Source organism: Triticum aestivum, chromosome 3D (genome assembly GCF_018294505.1).
Source record: "Triticum aestivum cultivar Chinese Spring chromosome 3D, IWGSC CS RefSeq v2.1, whole genome shotgun sequence".
Taxonomy (NCBI): domain Eukaryota; kingdom Viridiplantae; phylum Streptophyta; class Magnoliopsida; order Poales; family Poaceae; genus Triticum; species Triticum aestivum.
This window is the reverse complement of record NC_057802.1, coordinates 355,978,249-356,000,356: the sequence shown is the minus strand read 5'-3', so window position 1 is coordinate 356,000,356 and position 22,108 is coordinate 355,978,249. Positions and strand designations below refer to the sequence as shown.

Sequence of the window (22,108 nt, the reverse complement as noted above, 5' to 3'; positions counted from 1 at the left end):
GATGAACTATTACTTATTCATAGGAAGTATATGATGAAAGTTCTCTGATAAAAGTCTTATGTTTAAATTTGTTGTTGTTATAATAATCAACGCGATGCTTCTATGTCCGTATTTTATTTTTATCGACACCTCTCTCTCAAAGCATGTGGACATGTTTCTCGATTTCGGTTTTCGCTTGAGGACAAGCGAGGTCTAAGCTTGGGGGAGTTGATACGTCCATTTTGCATCATGTTTTCTTACTGTTATTTATAATGTTTTTATCCATAATATTTTTTTTGGAGTAATCTAATGCCTTTTCTCTCATAATTTGCAAGGTACACACAAAGAGGGAGAATTCCGGCAGCTGGAAATCTGGACCTGAAAAAGCTACGTCGGCTACCTATTCTGCACAACCCCAAATGAGCTGAAACTTCACGGAGATTTTTTATGGAATATATAAGAAATATTGGAGCAAATAACCACCTGAGGGGCCCACCAGGTGGGCACAACCCACCTGGGCGCGCCAGGCAGCCCAGGCGCGCCCCGGTGGGTTGTGCCCTCCTCGGCCCACCTCCGGTGCCCATCTTCTGGTACATAAGTCATTTTGACCTAGAAAAAATCAGGAGAAGGCTTTCAGGACAGAGCGCCGCCGTCTCGAGGCGGAACTTGGGCAGGAGCACTTTTGCACTCCGGCGGAGCGATTCTGCCAGGGGAACTTCCCTCCCGGAGGGGGAAATCATCGTCATCATCATCACCGACAACTCTCCCATCTTGGGGAGGGCAATCTCCATCAACATCTTCAACAACACCATCTCATCTCAAACCCTAGTTCATCTCTTGTATTCAATCTTGTTACCGGAACTATAGATTGGTGCCTGTGGGTGACTAGTAGTGTTGATTACATCTTGTAGTTGATTACTATATGGTTTATTTGGTGGAAGATTATATGTTCAGATCCATTATGCTATTTAATACTCCTATGATCATGAACATTTTTATCATTTGTGAGTAGTTACTTTTGTTCTTGAGGTTATGGGATAAATCATGTTGCAAGTAATCATGTGAATTTGATGTGTTCGATATTTTGATAGTATGTATGTTGTGATTCCCTTAGTGGTGCCATGTGAACGTCGACTACATGACACTTCATCATATTTGGGCCTAAGGGAATGCATTGTGGAGTAGCAATTATATGATGGGTTGCGAGAGTGACAGAAGCTTAAACCCCGGTTTATGCGTTATTCCGTAAGGGACCGATTGGATCCATAAGTTTAATGCTATGGTTGGAATTTATTCTTAATACTTTTCTCGTAGTTGCGGATGCTTGCGGGAGGGTTAATCATAAGTAGGAGGTTTGTTCAAGTAAGAACAACACCTAAGCACCGGTCCACCCACATATCAAATTATCAAAGTAGCGAACACAAATCGAACCGACATGATGAAAGTGACTAGATGAAATTCCCGTGTATCCTCAAGAACGCTTTGCTTATCATAAGAGACCGTTTTGGCCTGTCCTTTGCCTCAAAAGGATTGGGCTACCTTGCTGCATACTTGTTACTATTACCGTTACTTGCTCGTTACAATTTATCTTGCTATCAAACTACCCGCTACTTACAATTTCAACACTTGCAAACATTACCTTACTGAAAACTACTTGTCATTTCCTTCTGCTCCTCGTTGGGTTCGACACTCTTACTTATCGAAAAGAGCTACAATTGATCCCCTATAGTTGTGGGTCATCAACCACCTTCAAGGGGGTGATCCCCGACATTGAAGCCCGTTGTTCGGGCACTCTCACCTTGGAAGTAGTGTTCGGCTCCCCGGACAATTTCCGGAGCGAAGTTTGATCTTCGATATTGCCCCTTTCCACAATGGCTATCACGCCCTGCTAGGCCGAACGATGTTCGCTCGTTTTAACGCCATCCCACACTACCCTACCTCAAATTGAAGATGTCCGGACCTAAGGGGGTCATCACAGTTAATGGCAACATGGAGCATTCTCTCCAGACTGAGGAACATACTGCAGCCTTGGCGGCTGAATATGAGGGGTCAAAGGGCTAGCTCGCCGTCAGGGAACGAGCGGCAAATAAGCGAGCGCGGATCTATCCCCAGCCAAGGGGCCTCCCTGCATTCGACGCGCATAGGGATACGACCCCCATGGCAGGCCCATCCTAGAAGCACATCACGTGCCTAGATATCATAACTTTGCGCTCAACAATGGGCAGCTGTGGGGCCCCAACCTATAGTTCGGTTTGACCGCACTATGGAACACCGCGTCTTTGGACGACGTACAGGTACCATCTAGGACCTATCCGGCATCAAGCCCCACCAACACAGCAACCTCTCAAGGACTCCCTGTTAAGGACCCTTCATCGGTCAACCATCCAACAAAGTTGTTCCTCCTAGCAGAAGCAAAGGCGTAGACGTGCAGTAGGGCACAGTTCGGGTGTTAACCCACAAATCAAGGCCCTACATAAACCTTTCATCTGTAAATTTATCTTTTTCCTTTTTTATTACAAACATATCCCTATATGAGGTCTTGTTTGGCAGTTCGAATTGTACGGCAAGACGTCATGAGCTTACTGGAAATAAAGCAAACCTTTTTACGGATCTTCTACAGTTGTTCATGCTATACATTTTCCCCATTTGTTCCTTTTTGCTCTTCGAATCGGCCTCAATCAAGCGTTATACCCTCCGGATCTCGTATATACACCGGTTACTAGACCGGGGGATTGACCTAGACACTCGCCCTATACATCAAAGACCGACACCTTTCTTTTCACTATGTTCGGCGTCTCGGATATTTCATTATAAGCACCGGTTCCGAATTATGTCTTGGGTCAATAGTTGGGTTGCCCTGCTCCTGTGTTTACCTCCTTATGTTTGGCATGTTGGGCTAAGGAGGTAAAGGGAGAACCCTTGCGATTGTACTTCCGCCTCGCTCGGTCAAGTACCTTAGTGGAGAAAGCCGAAAACTGACTGTCATAATAAGCGAGAACCGGTCGGCGATCTGATGATTGTTCTTCAAACCAAAAATCGTTAGCGATTGTCCCGTGTACTACGAAGGATTCATCTTTGAACAAATCAGGCGATTGATGCTCGGCCCTAGGGTTCGCCTAAACATCTCACCACACTGGGGGATGGTCACCAGCCCCCACAGTCAAGCTCCTATGGCTAAGTGAAGGTAATAAAGCCGCATAGTATGATTGCCTTGTTTCCCTCCTATACTACCGCCTCCGGGCACCGAGACGTCGGCTAAGGGTTACGGTGCGGAGGATGGAACACCCCTCATACCATCTACGTGGGGGCTGAAGCCGACGACTGGTAACTTTCAGGATAAAACGGCGCACAAGAGTCAAAATTAACGTAAACATGCGCAAGTATGATAAACCATACAAAACACAACCACACTATAAAACATAAAGGTTCAACCATAGTTTCATACATCATGGCAAAACTACTCAAGGATTACTTCCTTGGAACATAATGCCTCTACAGCCCGAGCACCGTCCATCACGGCGCGCGAAGTATTGCTCCGGGCGCCTGTGCTCCTTTCAAGTTGGGGGCGGTCCAGTGGCCATCTCGACAGGCTTTATCTTCGGCTAGTGCACCATGGTCTTCGAGAACGCCATCTGAGCTCCCTCGATGCATACCGAGCGCTTCACGTCATCAACGTGGGTGGCAGCATCACACAGCTTTGCCACCAGGCCAAAGTAGCTGCTCAGTATGGGCTCGGAGGGCCACAACCGGACACAAAGGTCCTTCATGGTCAGTTCCGCCATCCGGTGCAGCTCCATCAACTGCTTCATTTGATTAACGAGGAGGGGAGGGTGCTAGGGCGCTTGGAACTGCGCCCAAAATAGCCTCAGCTCGGAGTCACCCTCCCGAGCCGCATAATGCCTGGAAGCATCTGCCACACTCCTCAGGAGCTCGGTAAAGGCGCCTGCGGAACGCCAGACCCGGGTAAGCAATGCGAATCTTTGGCCTCCAAAGACACTTTGCAGTAAGTACTGCTCACCATTCGCAATCTGTTTTACTTGACGGAGCTCCTCCCGAGCACCTCGCGCCCCCGTCCGTGCCTCCTGGGCCCCTGTGTTCATCTTCGCCAGCTCGGTGGCATGCTCCTTATTCTTCTTCTCAAGGCCCTCACATTTCGTGATGGCATCTTTGAGCTCTTGTTGCACCTCGACCACCCTGGCCTCATGCTTCTCATTGTCATTTTTCACCGACGTGAGCTCGGCGGCCGCTTGTTCGGCTGCTTTGGCTTTGGCCTTTCGCAGGATTTTGAGGCTCTCGACCTCCGCGGCAACAGCTGCAATAAATTGCTTGCTTAGGGGACCGTCCCAAACACTCTGCTTAATGTAAACTATGCAAAGGACTGTGTTTCAATAGACTAACCTTGCGCATCGTCGAGCCGCTTGTTGACGAGATTGAGCTCTTCCTCGGAACCCTTCAGCTTCTGATTGATCTCAACCAACTCAGCGGCATTGGCAGCAGCCGCCAACGCTGAAGCCTGCCAAATAGAAACAAGATGACACTTCGGCAAATCTCTTTACAATTTCGATCCTCTGCCAGGTTTCTTCGCAACCTGCCAGAGTCTCGTGGGCTGCTACACATAAGGATTACTCGAATCTTACTTACAAAGAAAAAAACATTACTTTCTTTACCTCAAAGCATGTTAAGAGGCCACCAAAAGCATCTTTTAGTCCGCTATTAACGGACCGAAAGCTCTGCAGAACCGCACCCATCAGGGTGCGGTGTTCCACGACTATGGAGGAGCTTTTCATAGCCTCCTCCATCATGTTCGGCCACTGGGCCGCGACCCGTCCCCCGGTGTTCGGCGCTGGCGGCGGGGCCCCTGCTCCCCCTACGGTGGGAGGCGGCTGCGGCACTCCGGAGGGCCGTTTAGGCCCCAGAGACGTCGTCTGAGAGGGCTCGGCTTGCCCGAGCTCCTTCTTCTTGTCTTCGGCGGCCGAGGCGTTAGCCTCGACCATGACGGTATCCTCACCCCCCCTGTATTTTCCGCGGGTGGGGTCCTTTGGGACAACACCTCCCCGGTCTCTCCAATGACCGGAGGGGGTGCGGCGTCTGACGCGCCTCCGCTCTCCGTCAGATCAGTTGGCGGAGAAGTACCCTCAGACATCTGGTCGTTGGGGTGATCGCGCGCCAGGCTGCAATGTGAGGGCGCAGATGATTTTAGTAATGGGTTAGTAAAATCAGCACCCAGACAAGTCTTCAGACTCTTACCTTTCGGCGCGGGGCTTGACCCTGGGAACCTTCTCCAGGATCCTCTCGTAGGCTGCGTACTCTTCTTCGGAGTGGGGGAAGGGTTCTCCCCTTCGGCCTTGATTGGTGCCGCTCTCTTCCTGGTGCGCGAGGAATCACTCTCTTCCTCCTCTTCTTCTTCCTGGTCCCCCTCTTGTGTAGAGGGGGCGTGAGTGTCCCTGGACTTAGTGTCCGAAGAGACTCGTGGGAGGAGGCCCTCCCTAGCCCCCCTTGTGGGATTCTTCTTCTCCTCCTCCTTCTTCTCCGGCGCCTTGTAAGGCGCCACAGTCAACATCTCTCTTAGCTGGGCAGACATGGGCTCTTCGGGCAGTGGGGCCGGACTGCCCATCTTCACAGCTTTCTTCAGCCAACCTTGGAGGAATAAAAAAAGGGATTGAGAGCCGTAATGGAAGGGCGAATACCCAAGCAAAAGGGGGAGTGATATCACATTACCTCCTTGGGAGGGTGTTCGGTATCAAGGCCGACCTCTTCCTTCTCGGCCGGCCAGGTCTCCTGTGGCTTGAACAACGCTCTCCACAACTTCTCACGGGTGGTGCCGTGAAAATATTGCACGGGGCGGGGGTCTTCGGGCTTCTAGGACCACATCGGGGTGGTCCAAAGTTGGCAGGGTAACGGACTGTGGTAGAGCATGATCTGGACCACATTGGTCAGTGTGACCCCCGCCTCTATCATGTTGGTGACACGCTTTTGCAGTGCCTTCACCTCGGCGACAGGCTCCCAGTCGAGGCCCTTCCTGGTCCACGAGGTTAACCTCGCGGGGGGGGGGGGGGTCCGGATCTGAAATCTGGAGTAGCTGCCCAGTTTGCCTCGCGGGGTTCCGTGATGTAGAGCCACTCTCTCTGCCAGATCTTGACCGTGTCTACAAACACGCCCACCGGCCAGCCGAGTCGGGTAAGCCTGCTCACCATGGCACCCCCGCAATCCGCATGCTGGCCATCGACGATCTTCGGCTTAACATTATAAACCTTCAGCCATAGGCCGAAGCGCCGCTAGACTCAGAGGAAGGCCTCACAGATGATGATGAAGGTCGAGATGTGAAGGAAGGAATTCGGAGCCAGGTCGTGGAAGTTGAGCCCGTAGTAGAACACCAACCCTCGTACAACGGGTGGAGGGGGAAACCCAGTCCCCGGGTGAAGTGGGGGACGAACAATACCCGTTCGCCGGCACGGGGCGTCGGCATGACCTGGCCCTCCTCTGGGGCTCGATGAGCGATGTTGAGGGAGAGGAAGCCTGCTTGCTTTAGGTCCTCGATGTCGCTGTTGGTGACGCACGAGGCCTCCCACTTTCCCTTCGCTCCAGATCCGGCCATTGTCGAACTTGACTTTGCGGAAAAATTGGTTGGAGCGCTCAAGCTCTGTAGATTGGGAAAGGCTGTGGCGAGAGGAAGAAGAAGGCGTACGGGGACAATCGTGGCTGATCCCCTTTTATAAGCAGTCGTAATACCAAGAGTCCTATAAATGCGCCGCCCACCTCGCCTCTTCCTGATAAACTCGTGGCGTTATGCGCGAGTGGGATACTATAAATCATTGATCAAATCCCGTAAAAAATGGGACACGATATCCACCTCGAAGGGGCGTGCCATCAAAGGGGCGGTCTCGTGCCGCGCATCGAGTCTTCATGTTTATGACCGGATGCGACCCTTCGCCGAAAGTAGTCAGTCAGGGATACTGTTCACACTCGAACGATTAGCCTTCAAGGTGAAGTAAAACAAATAGTTCAGAATCTGGACACGGTTCGGCATATGGCCGAATTGGATCAAGCACGTCTTGAAGGCTTAACTGAGAAGGATTATTCCGAATGCTCATAAGAAAGGGAACTCGCCTGCAAGCCGGAGTCTGCAGTCATGGAGTAACAGGAAGCCGACATTGAAGGCTAGTTCGAGGGCTACTGAGGGAGTCCTGGACTAGGGGGTCCTCGGGTGGCTGGCCTATCTCTCATGGGCCGGACTGTTGGGCCGCATTGTGTCCGGTCCGAAGACCTTTCTGCCTTGGTGTGTGCTCCAAGTCAAGATGGAAGATCCAGTGTTCCCCTCTATGTAACCGACTATATGTAAACCCTAGTACCCCTGGTGTCTATATAAACCAGAGGGTTTAGTCCGTAGAGGCTAGGAGAACAATCATCATCCTACTAGTTAGGGTTTATTTCGTCTGATCTCGTGGTAGATCTACTCTGTAACCCCCTTATACACAAGCAATATAATTAAGTAGGACGTAGGGTTTTACCTCTGAGAGAGGGCCAGAACCTGGGTAAACATCGTGTCCTACGTCTACTGTTCCCCATCGATCTAAGGTCCACAGTTCTGGACCCCCACCCGAGATCCGCCGGTTTTGACACCGACAGTGTCAAAGTCAAACAGGATATGAATACGAATTTGGACATTATCGGTCATATATATGGAGGGAGATGGATACATATAAGAACTGGGATAGTGTTAGTCACATGATGTGTTGAATATTAGCTCTTGGTGACGAATATGCAACTCAATATCATGAAAACATTAAAAAACATATTTAAGGATTAAACACATGGGACTTATCAAATGTTTATATACATAAATCAGCTAGCCAATTTGATGCATAGACATTGTGTTAGATATTTTTTGAACTTCTCTTATGACTGTCTTAAGCTTAACTGGGATTGCAGTAAATCAAAGGATTCAATATGTTTATGAATTCGAACGACTTTTATTTGGGCTTATAATGATAGATTTCCAATTTTCACTGAATCTTTTTTTACCTTGTTTGCTATTGTTTGGTAAGTTGAATCTTTCGTAGTTTATTTGGTATTGTTTGTTAAATCTTCCTTGGCTTATTTTCATCTCTATTTTTTCGCATGGCCCAACGGATGTTATCGCTATTACCCACACTTTTGATATTCGTGTAATATCCAAGAAAATTTTGATAGTTGCAGGTTCAAACAAATCGTATGATCTTTCAAAGTTCCATCCCATATCCACGAAAATAAGCGTGAACATCTAATCTTTATCCGGTGGCTATTTGTATGGGCGGTTTTGTACACCCTTTATAAGAAACACTAAGTACAATCGTAAACACACATACACTTCACCGCACATGCCCACTCACACCAAGTCTAATGAAGATCAGGTTTGGGGAGCATCATGACTCACGAAATCATCATGTACACCTCGCCATCAAACAAAAATGCCACCTACCACTAAAGGACATTTTGCCTAGTGAAAGGTCAAAATTGTGTTTTGATCGTTGGTGTGCTCGGGGGTACAACCATCCCTAACAACCCAACTACATGTTGGTTCATAGGAGAGCATTCTTGTCCAAACCTGATTTGATTGTATTTGGTCAGAAGAACAGTCGGAAACGGCTGGTTATGTTTATAAATAGATACAATCCTAGAACAACATTGCATTATTTTCTTCCAATACAGACTTTGGTACTGTTTCTTAGTGCCGTTTTAGATTCTGATTTTCTTTTTTGAATTTTTGGGACATTTTTTATTTATTTTTACAGAACTGTGATTTCTATACCATTTTTTACGAGTTTATTTTAGGTACTTTTTCAGAAATAGAATCAGATTTTTTAGGGAGAGAAATAGAAATGTAGAACCAGATTTTTTTTAGGCCCGCTTTTATAGAATCAGCTTCTTTTTTAGAGAGAAAATATAGAATCAGCTTTTTTTTATAACAAAAATATAGAATCAGCTGGGTGCCCAGGAGAACACCTCAGCCCACTCCAGTCCGGCCCATAAAGCAGGCAGCCGGGCCTAGGGTTTACGAGCGCCGCACTACTATAAAAGCTCGCTCCCAAAACTCGCCCCGCTACCGCAGCCGCCACACACGACGAACACCGGAACGAAGCAGATCGGCGGCGCGTCACTCCAATCACCGGTGAGAAGAAACCTACCCTCCTTTCTACGCTCTCCTCGCCTAAGAGGCAACTCTATCAGCTCCCAATTGTTCAATTTGCTCCTGCAGTCCGACCCATTCGTGATTTGAGGAGCTACCGATTTTAGGTTAACGGGTGAAATCTCTAGTGTTCCTTGCTATGCTCTCGCATCGTATATGCCATACTGTTCGAATCGTTTGTACGGCGTAGTTGATTTGTTGGAAACCAGTCTATTTCCAGATCAGTATATGTTCCGTCTGCTCAGTTGTATCTTGTCCGATTGTACTCTAGATTAGCTTAGGTGCAAGATATATGGCGTCTGTTGGGACCGTTGATATGGCGATAGTACTCTAGATTTATGCTCGGCTTCATATCCAGTGTTTGATATGTGATTTTTTTAGGTTCATAAAATGGCGACGGTTTCGGATTCTCTGGTCTGGGAGCTCGTCAGGAAGAACAACTGCTTCCTGATCAAGCAGTTCGGCAACAGCAATGCCAAGGTCCAGTTCAGCAAGGAGCCCAACAACCTCTACAATGTCCACTCCTACAAGTACTCTGGTCAGTGGTTATTGACCTCCCCTGATTGTTTGAATTTCGGATGCTAGAGTGTCTCTTCGTCCACTGACAGATTGGTTTTCAGGCCTGGCAAACAAGAAGACTGTGACAGTGCAGCCAGCTGCTGAGAAGGAGATGACTGTGGTCCTCTCCACAACCAAGTCAAAGAAGCAGAACAAGCCTGCCGCGTTCACCCACAAGACTGTCATGCGCAAGGAGTTCCGCAAGATGGCCAAGGCTGTCAAGAACCAGGTATTAGCATAAGAACTACCATATTGTTCTTTTATGATTAAGTTGTGATGAATGACAACTGGTATTGGAAATATAACCTGTAGCAACCATTCCAGTGTTTTGGTCATAGGTGAAATATAACTGTTATGCTTGATTGCTGAATTTGTACAGTACCATCTCTAATCTTCTGTAGGGACTGTGTTATGGAACCTGCAGATGTAATGCTTTTAATCAACCTGGAACATTACTCTAATATTCTAAGAATACATACTTTTGATTTGTAACATTGTATGGTTGTATCTAGCATGTGACATTTCACTTGTGAATGAGTTGAGCCTTAATGTGGAAAAAGCTTTAATTCAGTAAAGATTGGAATGCCTGTCTTGTAAACTGCCCCTGCCTGTTTGTGCTTGGTTTTCTATGGTACTAGTTGGAAATGGTCCTACCTTTGGTGGTTACATGTAGTGTAGAAATGCTGCTTAAGATTTCTTCCTGTTAAACCATGTCTCCTTCATTTGTTTTCTTGATCTAATGGTTATTCTTCATGCTTTCCAGGTCAGTGATAACTACTATAGGCCTGACTTGACCAAGCCTGCTCTTGCAAGACTGAGTGCAGTTTACCGCAGCCTCCAGGTTGCCAAGTCCGGTGTCAAGAAGAAGAACAGGCAGTAAGCACTGAGGGGCCAATGAGCTTGTTTTGTGGATCCGTTGGTTTATGTTTCCAGCTTTTTAGATTTGTTCTAAAAGTATGGAGGTTGAATATGATGAATGGTGTGTGCTGCATACTGGCACAAGTTTTCTCAGTAGGTTCTATATCTGTACCCATGACTATGTTGTGAAGCCTCTTGAAATCATTTCCACAATTATTGGCTTTCCACATTAATTGTCTTTGCTGAGTTGCTTGGAGTTGGAGTGCTCCTGATGCGTGTTTTTCTATTACACATGTGCTCGGTGAGGTGCTAACTTATATCAACTGGGTATTGTGCGTGGGAACTCAAGTATGCAACTTGTATTTGTCTTTTGGTTATCAGATGGGCATTACTTTTTCTTCTGCCGATCGTCTTACGGTTTCTTGCTTCATCCTTTGAATTGGTTGGTTAAAGTATTACGTGAGCATCCAAGGAAATTTAATGCCACGGAACAATTTAACAGTCAAAATCTACGCCCTATGGAATCGCGTGCACATGAAATTGCGAAATCGATCTGTGCAGCCGAAAAGTCGATTCCTTGGACGCGAAACCTTGGGGCATCTTGGAAGGAACCATGGAGCCAAACCCACTCTTCCCAAGCCGTGCGGGACACCCACATCTCTACCCGTACCGGTATAAAACCCAGCTCCCACCTATAATCCACAATTTCACCGAAGAAACCAAAAGACCCAGGGGGCATGTCAGTCGGCCAGAGGCCCGCCGAGGACGCGGGCGCCGGCTTGCCGAAGCCGTCGTCCAGCAGCGCGCGGTATGACCGCATCTTGTCTGGCCTTGCCACCGGCGCGCTCGCGGATATAGAGCCTGACAAGATCAAGGGCGACATCCGGCGATGGGCCAAGGCGGTCGGGGCGCTGGTGCGCCAGCTGAGCTTCGGCGCCTGGCCTGAGAAGAGCGACGGCTCGTCGGAGCACCAGAACGCGGGCGGCGAAAGATGTTTCGGCTTGGACTGGACAGCTGATGGCATTTCACAGCCATCAATCCAGGAACGACACTGATATGACTGGTAACCATCTACAGGCGACGGCCGAGAAGATGCTGCTGAAGATTTCATTAATTCATTCATTAGTTCGTTGTATGTACTCTGATCTATGTCTCTCCAATAGTTCCATTCTTAACAAATACGTAGAATAAAATTTGGGCAGCAAATATGATACTCCCTTTGTTCCAAAATAAGTGTCGCCGATTTAGTACAAAACGGAGGGAGTAGTACCTGTGAATAACAATAAACAGCAGCAAGCACAGTTTTTTTTTCCTCGGCAAATTGGCGGGCTAATTTCGCACTGTTGTGAACCATGGTCCTCAAAATAATACTCACACCACAGATGTATCTCGCTTGCAAGGAAACCGCCCGTAACAGCCATCACAATGATGGGCAACATGCCCCCACCCAATCTCCTATAAATTATGTAGCAATATATACATTTACCAATGGGAACAGTTAGCAACACCAGGACGTCAGTAATTGGTGCACTAAAATTTCTACACTACCTACACGAGATTGGCAAATCTCTGCTCTATCCTAGTTTACAAAACTAGCTTTGCCTTCTAAATACTGAAGGTGGTAATGCTCCTCACTCCCATTTCCTATCAAGTTTTGAAATGCTCCTCAATAGTTGTTGAGAGCAGACAGTCTGTGCCTGAGCTACATACCGCACTCGATTTGCTCTCACCCATGCAGGCTCCTAATTGAACAAAAAGAGGAAAAGCCCACAATCAGTTTCTAAGATAAATTTGTGCCGCAAACAAAGGCATTGATACAAATACCACTACATATGCACAAAGCGTAATGGTGAAGAAAATCACCTCAGGGACAAAGTGCGAGAAGCCAAACTTGACTAAGAGGAGAGCATGCTCCATTATAAGGATTGCCGCGAGTCCTGGCTCAATCCGCCATTTACCCTCCTCATCGTATAGACAAACAAGAAGCAAGCAGTTGGTGCAGATTGCCATTACGATCAGGAACTGAAAAGAGTAATATTACAATGAACATCAAGACGTGCATGTGCCGTTAGCAGTAGTGCAAAACAGTAGTGCTAATGAACCTGGAATATGTTCAACCACGCTCCAATTGTAGCTGCAGCACGGGGAACAGGTCTTTTCAACATGACTAACAACTTCAATGCATCCGCTCTTATTTCAGTTGCATTGTTCTGTCATGAAGATGGGTTTTTAAGAACTAAAACATATGCAACTAAGCATATCAAGCATGAGTACATGACTGTAAACTGTCGTCGTAACCACATACCAGAGCAGCAAAGCAGAATATCAATGGAAAGGCGCAAGCAAACATCATGATCATCCCAAACTGAAGAGCTAGCTCAAGAAAATCTGCAATGGATTCAACAACGGAAGCACAAATGACAGTGTCTTTCAAGAATACAAATGCCATTGTTAGATAAGCAAAAGTGGAGACTACATATAAACCAAATACTATGCAGACTACCATAGCAACTGAGCACAGCAACTACTTATCATTATTACCATCAAACAGACCATCTTCAAGCTCTTCTCCAATGCTTGCAGTATAAGAGGGTTTTAAATATTCTTTCTCCACTCTTGTTGATAATCGAACTGACTTCCCTGATGGTGATTCTCTCTCTCTTTTCTTGCTACAAAATGAGAGGGGTTTCTTACATTCTTCTATTGGCCTGGAAATAAGAATAGCAGGAGTGCAGGGCAAAGAATATACAGGCAACAAAACTTACTGAACAGCACTGTACTTCTTGTAGCTGTATTTGAGATAAGGAATAGAATTCTCAATCAGATTTTCCAACACCTAGAAATTTAAATATATCATCATAGTGTACGTCATCATCATACCCGATAATGAAACCAACATTTAGGAACAGAGGGTGTACTTGCATTGCAGAGTGCAAATACCTGAGACACGACTAGACGTTGAATAAGGACTTTCCGGAGTGTCAAAATGTCACGATAAAGGGAAGCATGGTAAAACAACCCAATGTATGATTGCATGAAGTATAGACCGAAAACCTGCACATGCACAAGGAGTAAGAAGCTTAACTTAAAGCATGAACCAGCTTTGTTGTGTCATAGTGTTTACCTTATAAATCAAACTATCAGCACTAGACTGCTCTCCTTGGTTGTTTTCATACTTTATTAGAATGACAGACACCTTTCCACCAATCCTTGTATAATACTGAATTGCAACAAGATATAGTGCAGTCAAGACATACCTAAAAATGGAAAAAATATAGCAGATCAAATTGGCATAGTCAATAGAGTAACATGAGAAAAACTAGCTAGCAAGTCACTAGCACAGTTTGATGATTGTTGAGAGATAATTGTGCGTGTCCCAAGTGTACACGTACATGTATTAGGCGTAGTTGTCCCGCTTGTTTCCCAAGTCTATAATCTGTAATTTAGGGTCATAGCAGTGGACGGAACTACCCACGTACGTGCTATATATGGGCACCCCATGATGTGAATACAATTGTCCTGCATCAAATCCTATTCTACATGGTATCAGCCTACATCTCGATCCTCTCCCTAAGCCGCCGCCGCCGCTCCCTTCACCTCCACCAGCTGCCGCTTCCCTCCTCTCCACCCCCTACCCAACGCCACCGCCTCCACCTTCCAACCGTACCGCCGCCGCTGCCTCCCTCTGCACCCGCCGCACCCGCCCTAACCCTAGTTCCAACCTTCACGCTTCTCACTTCTCCGACTTTTGAGAAGGCCTTCGCCTCGAGGAGCGCCGACATCTCGCGCGGCGGCCTCTCGTCATTGGCTCCTCCACCACCGCACCCGGCGCCACCCCCCGGCGCAGCAGCCGCCCCGCGGCCTCAGAATCGCGTGGGTGGGGGGGGGGGGCAATGACCAGCCGTGCACCAAAACCAACACGACCGCGCCACCCTGCAGTGGTTACAACCCTTGGACAGGGGTTGTCCATGCCCACTCCATGCCCGTGCGACTCCCAGCCCTCTAGGCCCCCGTCCGGCGGGGCCTCGGTCGTTTTTCTCTCCGCCTCAGCGGCACACATCTCTCCGGGGTTCGGTGGCTACCCTGCTCCACCGCCACAGCTGTCTCCCAGTCACCATGGACCCGATGCTCCTCACCGCCCTGCAGACGCTCCTACTCCGACCAACTATGACAGTGGTGGTGATTAATTCATGGACACCGGAGCTACCTCTCACATGGCGTCTAACCCCAGTAATCTCATCACTTCTAGACCCACCGCCACCTCTGCCCATATCATTGTCAGGGTCTTCTCTTCCTACTACACATATTGGTTGTACTTCTATTCCATCGTCATCCACTTCAGTGTCTCTTAACAACATTGTCATTTCTCCACACCTTATTAAAAACCTTGTGTCTGTTTGTACTTTAACTAGTGATAACCCTGTCACTGTTGAATTTGACGAATTCGGTTTTTTCGTTAAGGACGCCCGAACCCGGATGGTTCTACACCGATGTGACAGCCCTGGTGATCTCTACCCTGCCTAGTTGTCGTCCTTGTCATCTACCACCGCTCCAGTCGCCCTCTCCGTCAGCATTGATCTTTGGCATGCCCGTCTTGGTCACCCTAGCTCCGCTGCACTTAGTCATCTCCTTAAGGGATTTTCCTTTTCATGTAATAAAACCGATGCTCACACGTGTCATGCTTGTCGTGTGGGTAAACATGTTCGGCTTCCGTTTAGCTCGTCATCCACCATAGCTTTGTTTCCTTTCCAGTTAATTCATAATGATGTTTGGACCTCTCCTATCTCAAGTAATACTGGCTACCTATACTATCTTGTGATTTAGATGATTTTTCTCACTATGTGTGGACATTTCCTTCACGCCATAAGTCTGATGTTGCATGCACCCTCGTTGCATTCTACTCCTTGTGTCCACCCAGTTTGGTCGCTCCATCCATGCTCTCCAAACTGACAATGGAAAGGAATTCGACAACCTCGCCATTCTCACGCTTCTTAGCTCCCATGGCACCATTTTCCCTCTCACTTGTCCATACACTTCGCAGCAAAACGGTCATGCCGAATGCATCCTACGCACTCTCAATGATTGCGTCCGCACTCTACTATTTCATGCCAATATCCCTGCTCGGTTTTGGCCCGACGCCCTCGCCACAACATCTTTGCTACTCAAAATTCACCCCTGTCGTGTTCGTTGGAACTATGCGCCGCACCACCTCCTCTTCAGTTCACCACCTTCATATGATGAGTTACGGGTCTTCAAATGCCTTTGCTATCCTAGTATTGCTTCTACTACACATCATAAGCTGGTTCCCTGGTCTCTCGCCTGCATAATCCTTGGTTATCCAGTTAACACAAAGGGATATCACTGCTATGATCCGGTCTCTCATCGTGTGATCACCTCACGACATGTTTACTTTGATGAAAGGTATTTTTCATTTCAGCAGGTTTCTTCATCAGATGTGGACACATCACCGGCGGGCCCTCGCCGGCTCTCTGTCCGGCCGGCTCCGGCTACTGGCTCGCCGGTGCTCGCCCCGCCCCGTGGCCCGTGGTGTCCGAGTCTACTACGGCAGCCTCAACCCCGGCCGCGCCTTCTCAAGCTGCCAACGCAGTGCCCAGACCGGCTGCCATGGCCGCAGGCTCGGCCGCGTCCGGTACAGTTGACTCGGCTGGCTCTTCGGCGCCTTCATCGACGGATGCTGCGCCGCCACCTCCAGCTCCTGTGATAACTCATGCTCGTGCGGGTATCACTAGGCCGAGCCGGCGTTATCCCGGCGATGAGTATCTCTGCGCTGCATCGACTTCTGCGTTGCCGACGCTTCCTACCTCAGCACGTGTCGCTCTCCGCGATCCTCGGTGGCTTGCGGCTATGCAGGAGTTTGTCGCCTTATTGTGGAACCAGACGTGGCAGCTTGTCCCTCATCCCCCACATGCCAATGTCATTAGCGGCAAGTGGGTGTTTCGTCATAAGCTCCGTCCCGATGGCACACTCGAGCGTTATAAGGCTCGTTGGGTGGTGCGAGGCTTCAGGCAGCGTGCGGGCGTTGACTTCACCGACACCTTCGCTCCGGTTGTAAATCCGGGCACGATCCGCATCGTCCTCTAGCTCGAGGTGTCTCGAGCATGGCCGATGGACGTTCTAACGACTTTCTTCATGGACATATTGATGAACATGTGTACTGCCAGCAGCCCACCGGCTTCATCGACGACGCGCATCCCGACCACATCTCCTTGTTCTTGCGCTCCTTGTATGGGCTCAAGCAAGCGTCGCGTGCCTTATACCAGCGCATCGCGGCCTTTCTTCATCAGCTCGGGTTTCGCTCCACTCGCTCGGATGCCTCATTGTTCGTATACAACCAGGCGCTGCAACCACCTACCTGCTCCTCTATGTCAATGACATCATCCTAGCAGCCTACACCACCGATCTTCTTCGCCAACTCAGTGAACGTCTTCGCGTCGAGTTTGCCATCAAGGACTTGGGGCCACTCCACTACTTCCTTGGCATGGAGGTGGTACGTCGTCCGAATGACTTCTTCCCAAGGTTTACAAGTCGACGAATCGTTCCGAGGTTCAGACTCATAGACTAAGCGTGACTAATCGTCACTAGTTGACACTTTAGTTGCGACTCATAGACTAGTCGACACTGAAGTGTAGTCGGCCTTGGAGTTGAGACTCATAGACTAGTCTATAGAATAGACTAGTCTTGACTAGTCCTAGGACTCATAATCCATGCTTCTTCCTCTATCGGCGGAAGTACGCTCATGAGTTACTTGACCGTGCTGGCATGCTTAATTGCAAGCCCACGGCCACACCGGTGGATACAAAGGCCAAGCTCTCCACCACTGACGGATCTCTAGCCCCAGATGCCTCCTACTACAGGTCCATTGTTGGTGCCTTGCAGTACTTGACGCTCACTCGTCCTGAGTTGCAGTGCACCGTTCAGCAGGTGTGCCTTCATATGCGCGCTCCTCGCAATGCTCATTGGTCCTTGGTGAGGCGGATTCTCCGGTACATCCGTGGTCACATGGATCTTGGCATCACCTTGCGGGCATCGCCTCCATCGACATCGTTGCTTACTAGGATGCTGATTGGGTTGGCTATCCAGACACTCGCCGCTCTACGTCTGGATACTGTGTGTTTCTTGGACCTTCACATCGTGGCCATCGACGGCCCATGGTTTCGCGAACCAGTGCTGAGGCAGAGTATCGTGGCGTGGCCAACGCCGTTGTTCAGTGTACGTGGCTTCGACAGCTACTCCATGGGCTTTGTCATCCCATCCACAAAGCCACTGTCTATTGCGAGAACGTCTCCGCCGTCTACCTCTCCGCCAATCCGATCCATCATCGTCGAACCAACAACATCAAGCTGGATATTCATTTTGTTCGCGAACAGGTGGCTCTTGGGAAGGTTTGAGTTCTTCACGTTCCCACGACCCAACAATTCACGGATACAATGATGCAAGGCTTGCCAACATCTACCTTTGAGGAGTTCCAGTCCAGTCTTTGCATCGCCAAACACGACGCTTCGACTGCATGAGGGGGGGGGGGGGTGTTGAGATAATTGTGCGTGTCCCAAGTGTAGTTGTCTTGCTTCTTTCCTAAGTCTATAATCTGTAATTAGGGTCATAGTAGTGGACGGAACTACCCCTGTACATGCTACATATGGACACCCCATGATGTGAATACAATTGTCATGCATCAAATCCTATTCTACAATGATAAATGAACTACTACATAGATCATGGTGACATTCTTACCTCAGCGCCTCAGTTTCAGTTTTTTCATACAAATGAGCATAGGCCAACTCAAATGGCAGCTGAAGACAAATAATACCCAGAACAATAATCGCATTGTTCCTAATTCTTAGAAGGACACCAGACCACTCGTTTCTTTGCAATCTCCTTTTCTCAGCAGGCGCATCATCGAAATTCTTTTCCTCCTCACGCTCAATAGAAAGATAATGCCTTATTGGTTCCAGTTCGTTGGCCGAAGCTTTGTATTCAGCAAATGAATAATTAATGCCCCATCTGCTTTCAGGCAACATATGGAAGAAAGAAAAGTTGTGGTCAGGAATTTAATCAACAAGAGCTTGAATAACAACTGCATATCCTGGAATTGGATGGTACCTAGCAAGAAGTGCTGAATTCTTCCTTTTCCAAAATTGCAAAAAGAAGACAGCCCAAGAAATCACGAAGATAAAGAAAGCAGGAAGAACCAGCCACTGGAATGACCTGAGTTCAAAGAGCAGAGGGGAATACTTACTACTTAGCTGACTGTATTAGTTATATTTGTACCATGTTTTAAAAAAGAGCCATGGTAAAATGCATACCCAAAATCTATAAGCTGAGTGGCCAATCCAGATACGGCTGGAAAGAATAGCCAACGCGTATACATTCCTAGGAAAGCAAAGTATGTTGCAATCTGCAGTTCAAAAGTGGGGGGGGGGGGGGGGGGTTATGGTCTCAAAAGGAATTCATTTATTGATTTGCTTTTGATAAATGGTCCAGAAACAAGATACAGTAGCTGCAACGTGCTGTCATGTTGTTCTACCTTGGTTCCAAAATAGGAGTAAACTTCATCAATAGGTTGCCATGTGAAGTCATGCCAGTTAAGTGCCCAATTTCTCAGGAGCTGTTTCCTTTTAATTTCCTCTACAAGCAAGTAGTGTTAGCTAATGCTACGAGTCTTACAAATATTTGTATTATCTTAGGTTAATTTATGTACCATGCAAAGGGAAGACTAGCTTTACAACTCCTTCATCTTCAAGCCTACGCAATAGTGACTCGTTTTGTTTCCAATAGAACTCTTTATCGTCAAATTTGAGAGATATTTCAGAGTTGGTCTTGTTCACCTGCATGGTTCAATAACAACATGCTATGACACAAGGAAATCTGAGATTCTGTATCACAAAAACCAAAATGCTATTCAGATTGGGTACATGCTTTACTATTCACACATCACATTAAACAAATGAAAATTTAAGTGGACAATCCCACTTTCTATAGCTCATATATCAAATGTGCATATATTGTTGCCCCGTTGAGGTCCTCTGATAATCGATGCATTGGTTACTATATCATTTAGAAGAGACAAATATCAAATGCAGAAACCAGACAATAGAAACAAATTATTTTGCTTCAAATCAGGGCACACAATGCTATAGACAAGAAAATTTCATTATTAAGAAAATAAATGTTTCCTATCCAAAGAATCAGGTCACGAAAATAAAAGTATACTAGAATGCATCCATATGTAAGATGTAGATATAATTTAAAATAAATATGGTTCCTCATAGTCATACTTAAAGTGTACTCCCTCCGTTCTTTTTTACTCCGCATATTAGGGCAAATGTTTGGAAGTTTGACCAAGTTTTAATATAAAAAAAACAACAAACATTCACAAAACTAAATCAATATCATTATATCCATCATGGAATACATTTTCATATTGTAGATGTTGATAATTATATATATATATATATATATATATATATATATATATATATATATATATGGTTAAATTATACTAAAAGTTTGACTTCAGAGAACCTAATATGCGGAGTAAAAAGAAACGGAAAGACAGCAACTATACAAGAGGTTATACTCACAATGCCATATATCAAGTAGCGGAAACAGGTAAACCGCTCTCGCCAGCTAAAGAGGGAACCATCAGGCTGCCTGACGAATGCTGCCACCTGTTCCCATTCAAACTGCAGCTCCATTCCTGAAGGAAGATTAACAATGAGCACACGAACACATTACTGAGGGTCTGACGCCACATCTCAAATACTTAGTGCATTAGTTGAGTTACCGATGCAGGTAAGCTTCTTCATCTGCATCTCAGAAGCGGCTCTGCCCAGAATCCCCATGGACGCAGACAGCTAAATTGGAACAGCAAAACCACATGCACTATAAATCAATTTGAGGAGTTTGAAAGTCGCGCGTGACAGGTAACCGGAGCACTTTAATCTCTGGGCTTTCTCTCGGAAACCTCCTCCTTAGTTGGAATTAGGGTACCATGCAAACCGATTTCAAAAGGAAAAAGGCGTTAGCAGCGGCGGCGCAGCCGCACTGACCTTGATGAACTCGGCGGGGACGCCGCGGACGCGCTCGACGAGCAGGCCGGCGCCCTCGAGCTCCCGCACCAGACTCGCCACGCAGTCCTCTCCCGTTGCGGCGCGCGAGAGCTTGGGCACGACGATGCAGACCTCGAAGTCCGTGGCCTCCTCTACTCCCCCTCCACCCCCACCATCCCCACCATCCCCTCCCCCTCTCCACATGTCCACCGATCAGGGGCCGGCGTGGTGGCGAATGGCGATGGGCACAAGGAGACGGATCCGCATACGGGAAGGGAAAAAAGGGCGAATGATGGCAGCGAAGAGGAGGAATAAACAACCAATCGAAAGGGGAAACATGGCGTTGGGAACGGCGGAGAGAGAGAGGACGCGGGGGCCAACGGATTAGGAGGAGCGCCGGTTTCTTGCGCTTAATTCGATTTAGAACTTGATTAACAAGCGTTAGAAAAACTAAAAAAATGAGAAATATATATATATGACTTGATTAGCAAGTTATTTAAAATTAACCAACGCGCCGGGGCCTGTGGGCGTTAATTAAGTGGCGATTTGGGGGGTGGGGTTTGAACGGACGGGAGAGAGAGAGAGCGCCATTGGAAGGCGTGCGTGCCACTGACTGGCAACAGCGCAGAGGAAGTGATTTTCGAAAGCTGTGGCTGTGTGGGGCCGGTGAGTAGTAGGAGAGCGCATGACAGGTGGGCCTTGATTGCCAGCGGTCCACGTGACATGTGAGCACCGGGCGCGTGCAGGAGAGACCTTTTTTCCCTGCGCGGAGGTTTCGACGGAACGGGAACTGGTTTAGCCGAGAGACGGTGCCGCTGAAAGTGGGCCTGCTGGCCGTTTCGGCATGTCCGCCTCCGCGGGGAGTGGCGGTGTCGACGTGTCGGCAGCAACTTTCGGTACGGTAGTCATGGTACTGCACTGCTATGCGAACGCTTTGCTTTCAGACGAATCGCTGTCTGTGTTGTCCGAACGGGCCTGACATGATGTCTCCACACAGCTTGCTGGTTGCTGGACATGTTTCGCACCGTTGGTCGATCGCCGACCACTTGCTTAGAGAAATCAGAAGCACTTCTGTTTCACCGGCTTGCTATATAATCAGCAGGTTTACTGTTCGACGTGCCTGTGCAAATGTGAACCCACCCACTTGTCTGGATTTACAAGAGAAGAATTCTGAACCCTACTTTCTACCTCATCCTCCTCAATCCAGCGAGTTCTTTGTTCTAAGGACCTGCTCTTGATCAGTTCCCATGCTCGGACGCCGATAAGAGCAACTTTGGTAGAGTCGCCATATCGGCAAGCGTCATCCGTTATATGAAGTGTGCTTCATATGGATAAGGAGGTTGCCGAGGCGGCAAGCAAACTTAAAGTCGCCATATTTCAGCCTTCATGTCTTTTTCCCCGTTTTCTCATTCAAACACTTTGATTTCTTTCAAAAATAAATGTTTGTTCTTCTCTTTATTGTTTGTTGGTTGTTTCT

At 47.7% G+C, this 22,108-nt stretch overlaps 3 protein-coding genes across 3 annotated transcripts; 2 read left to right on the top strand and 1 right to left on the bottom strand.

Annotated features, from left to right (window-relative positions):
* The first annotated feature begins 8,989 nt into the window (after positions 1-8,989).
* LOC123078860 (60S ribosomal protein L28-1) lies at positions 8,990-10,788 on the top strand. Its single transcript, XM_044501501.1, has 4 exons — positions 8,990-9,127; positions 9,527-9,683; positions 9,766-9,932; positions 10,467-10,788. The coding sequence occupies exons 2-4, from the start codon at positions 9,536-9,538 to the stop codon at positions 10,581-10,583; spliced, it is 432 nt and encodes a 143-aa protein (XP_044357436.1). The 5' UTR covers positions 8,990-9,127; positions 9,527-9,535; the 3' UTR covers positions 10,584-10,788.
* A 496-nt stretch (positions 10,789-11,284) lies between these two features.
* On the top strand, positions 11,285-11,873 carry LOC123078858 (uncharacterized). The gene has a single exon (XM_044501500.1). The coding sequence runs from the start codon at positions 11,299-11,301 to the stop codon at positions 11,614-11,616; it is 318 nt and encodes a 105-aa protein (XP_044357435.1). The 5' UTR covers positions 11,285-11,298; the 3' UTR covers positions 11,617-11,873.
* LOC123078857 (anoctamin-like protein Os01g0706700) lies at positions 11,851-21,238 on the bottom strand. Its single transcript, XM_044501499.1, has 16 exons — positions 20,632-21,238; positions 20,367-20,436; positions 20,164-20,279; positions 19,281-19,407; positions 19,107-19,207; positions 18,886-18,977; positions 18,683-18,787; positions 18,314-18,583; positions 13,686-13,818; positions 13,502-13,615; positions 13,327-13,397; positions 13,103-13,230; positions 12,867-12,949; positions 12,664-12,771; positions 12,425-12,583; positions 11,851-12,303 (listed from the first exon to the last, which is right to left on the bottom strand). The coding sequence occupies exons 1-16, from the start codon at positions 20,833-20,835 to the stop codon at positions 12,193-12,195; spliced, it is 1,992 nt and encodes a 663-aa protein (XP_044357434.1). The 5' UTR covers positions 20,836-21,238; the 3' UTR covers positions 11,851-12,192.
* Between the last annotated feature and the right edge of the window lie 870 nt (positions 21,239-22,108).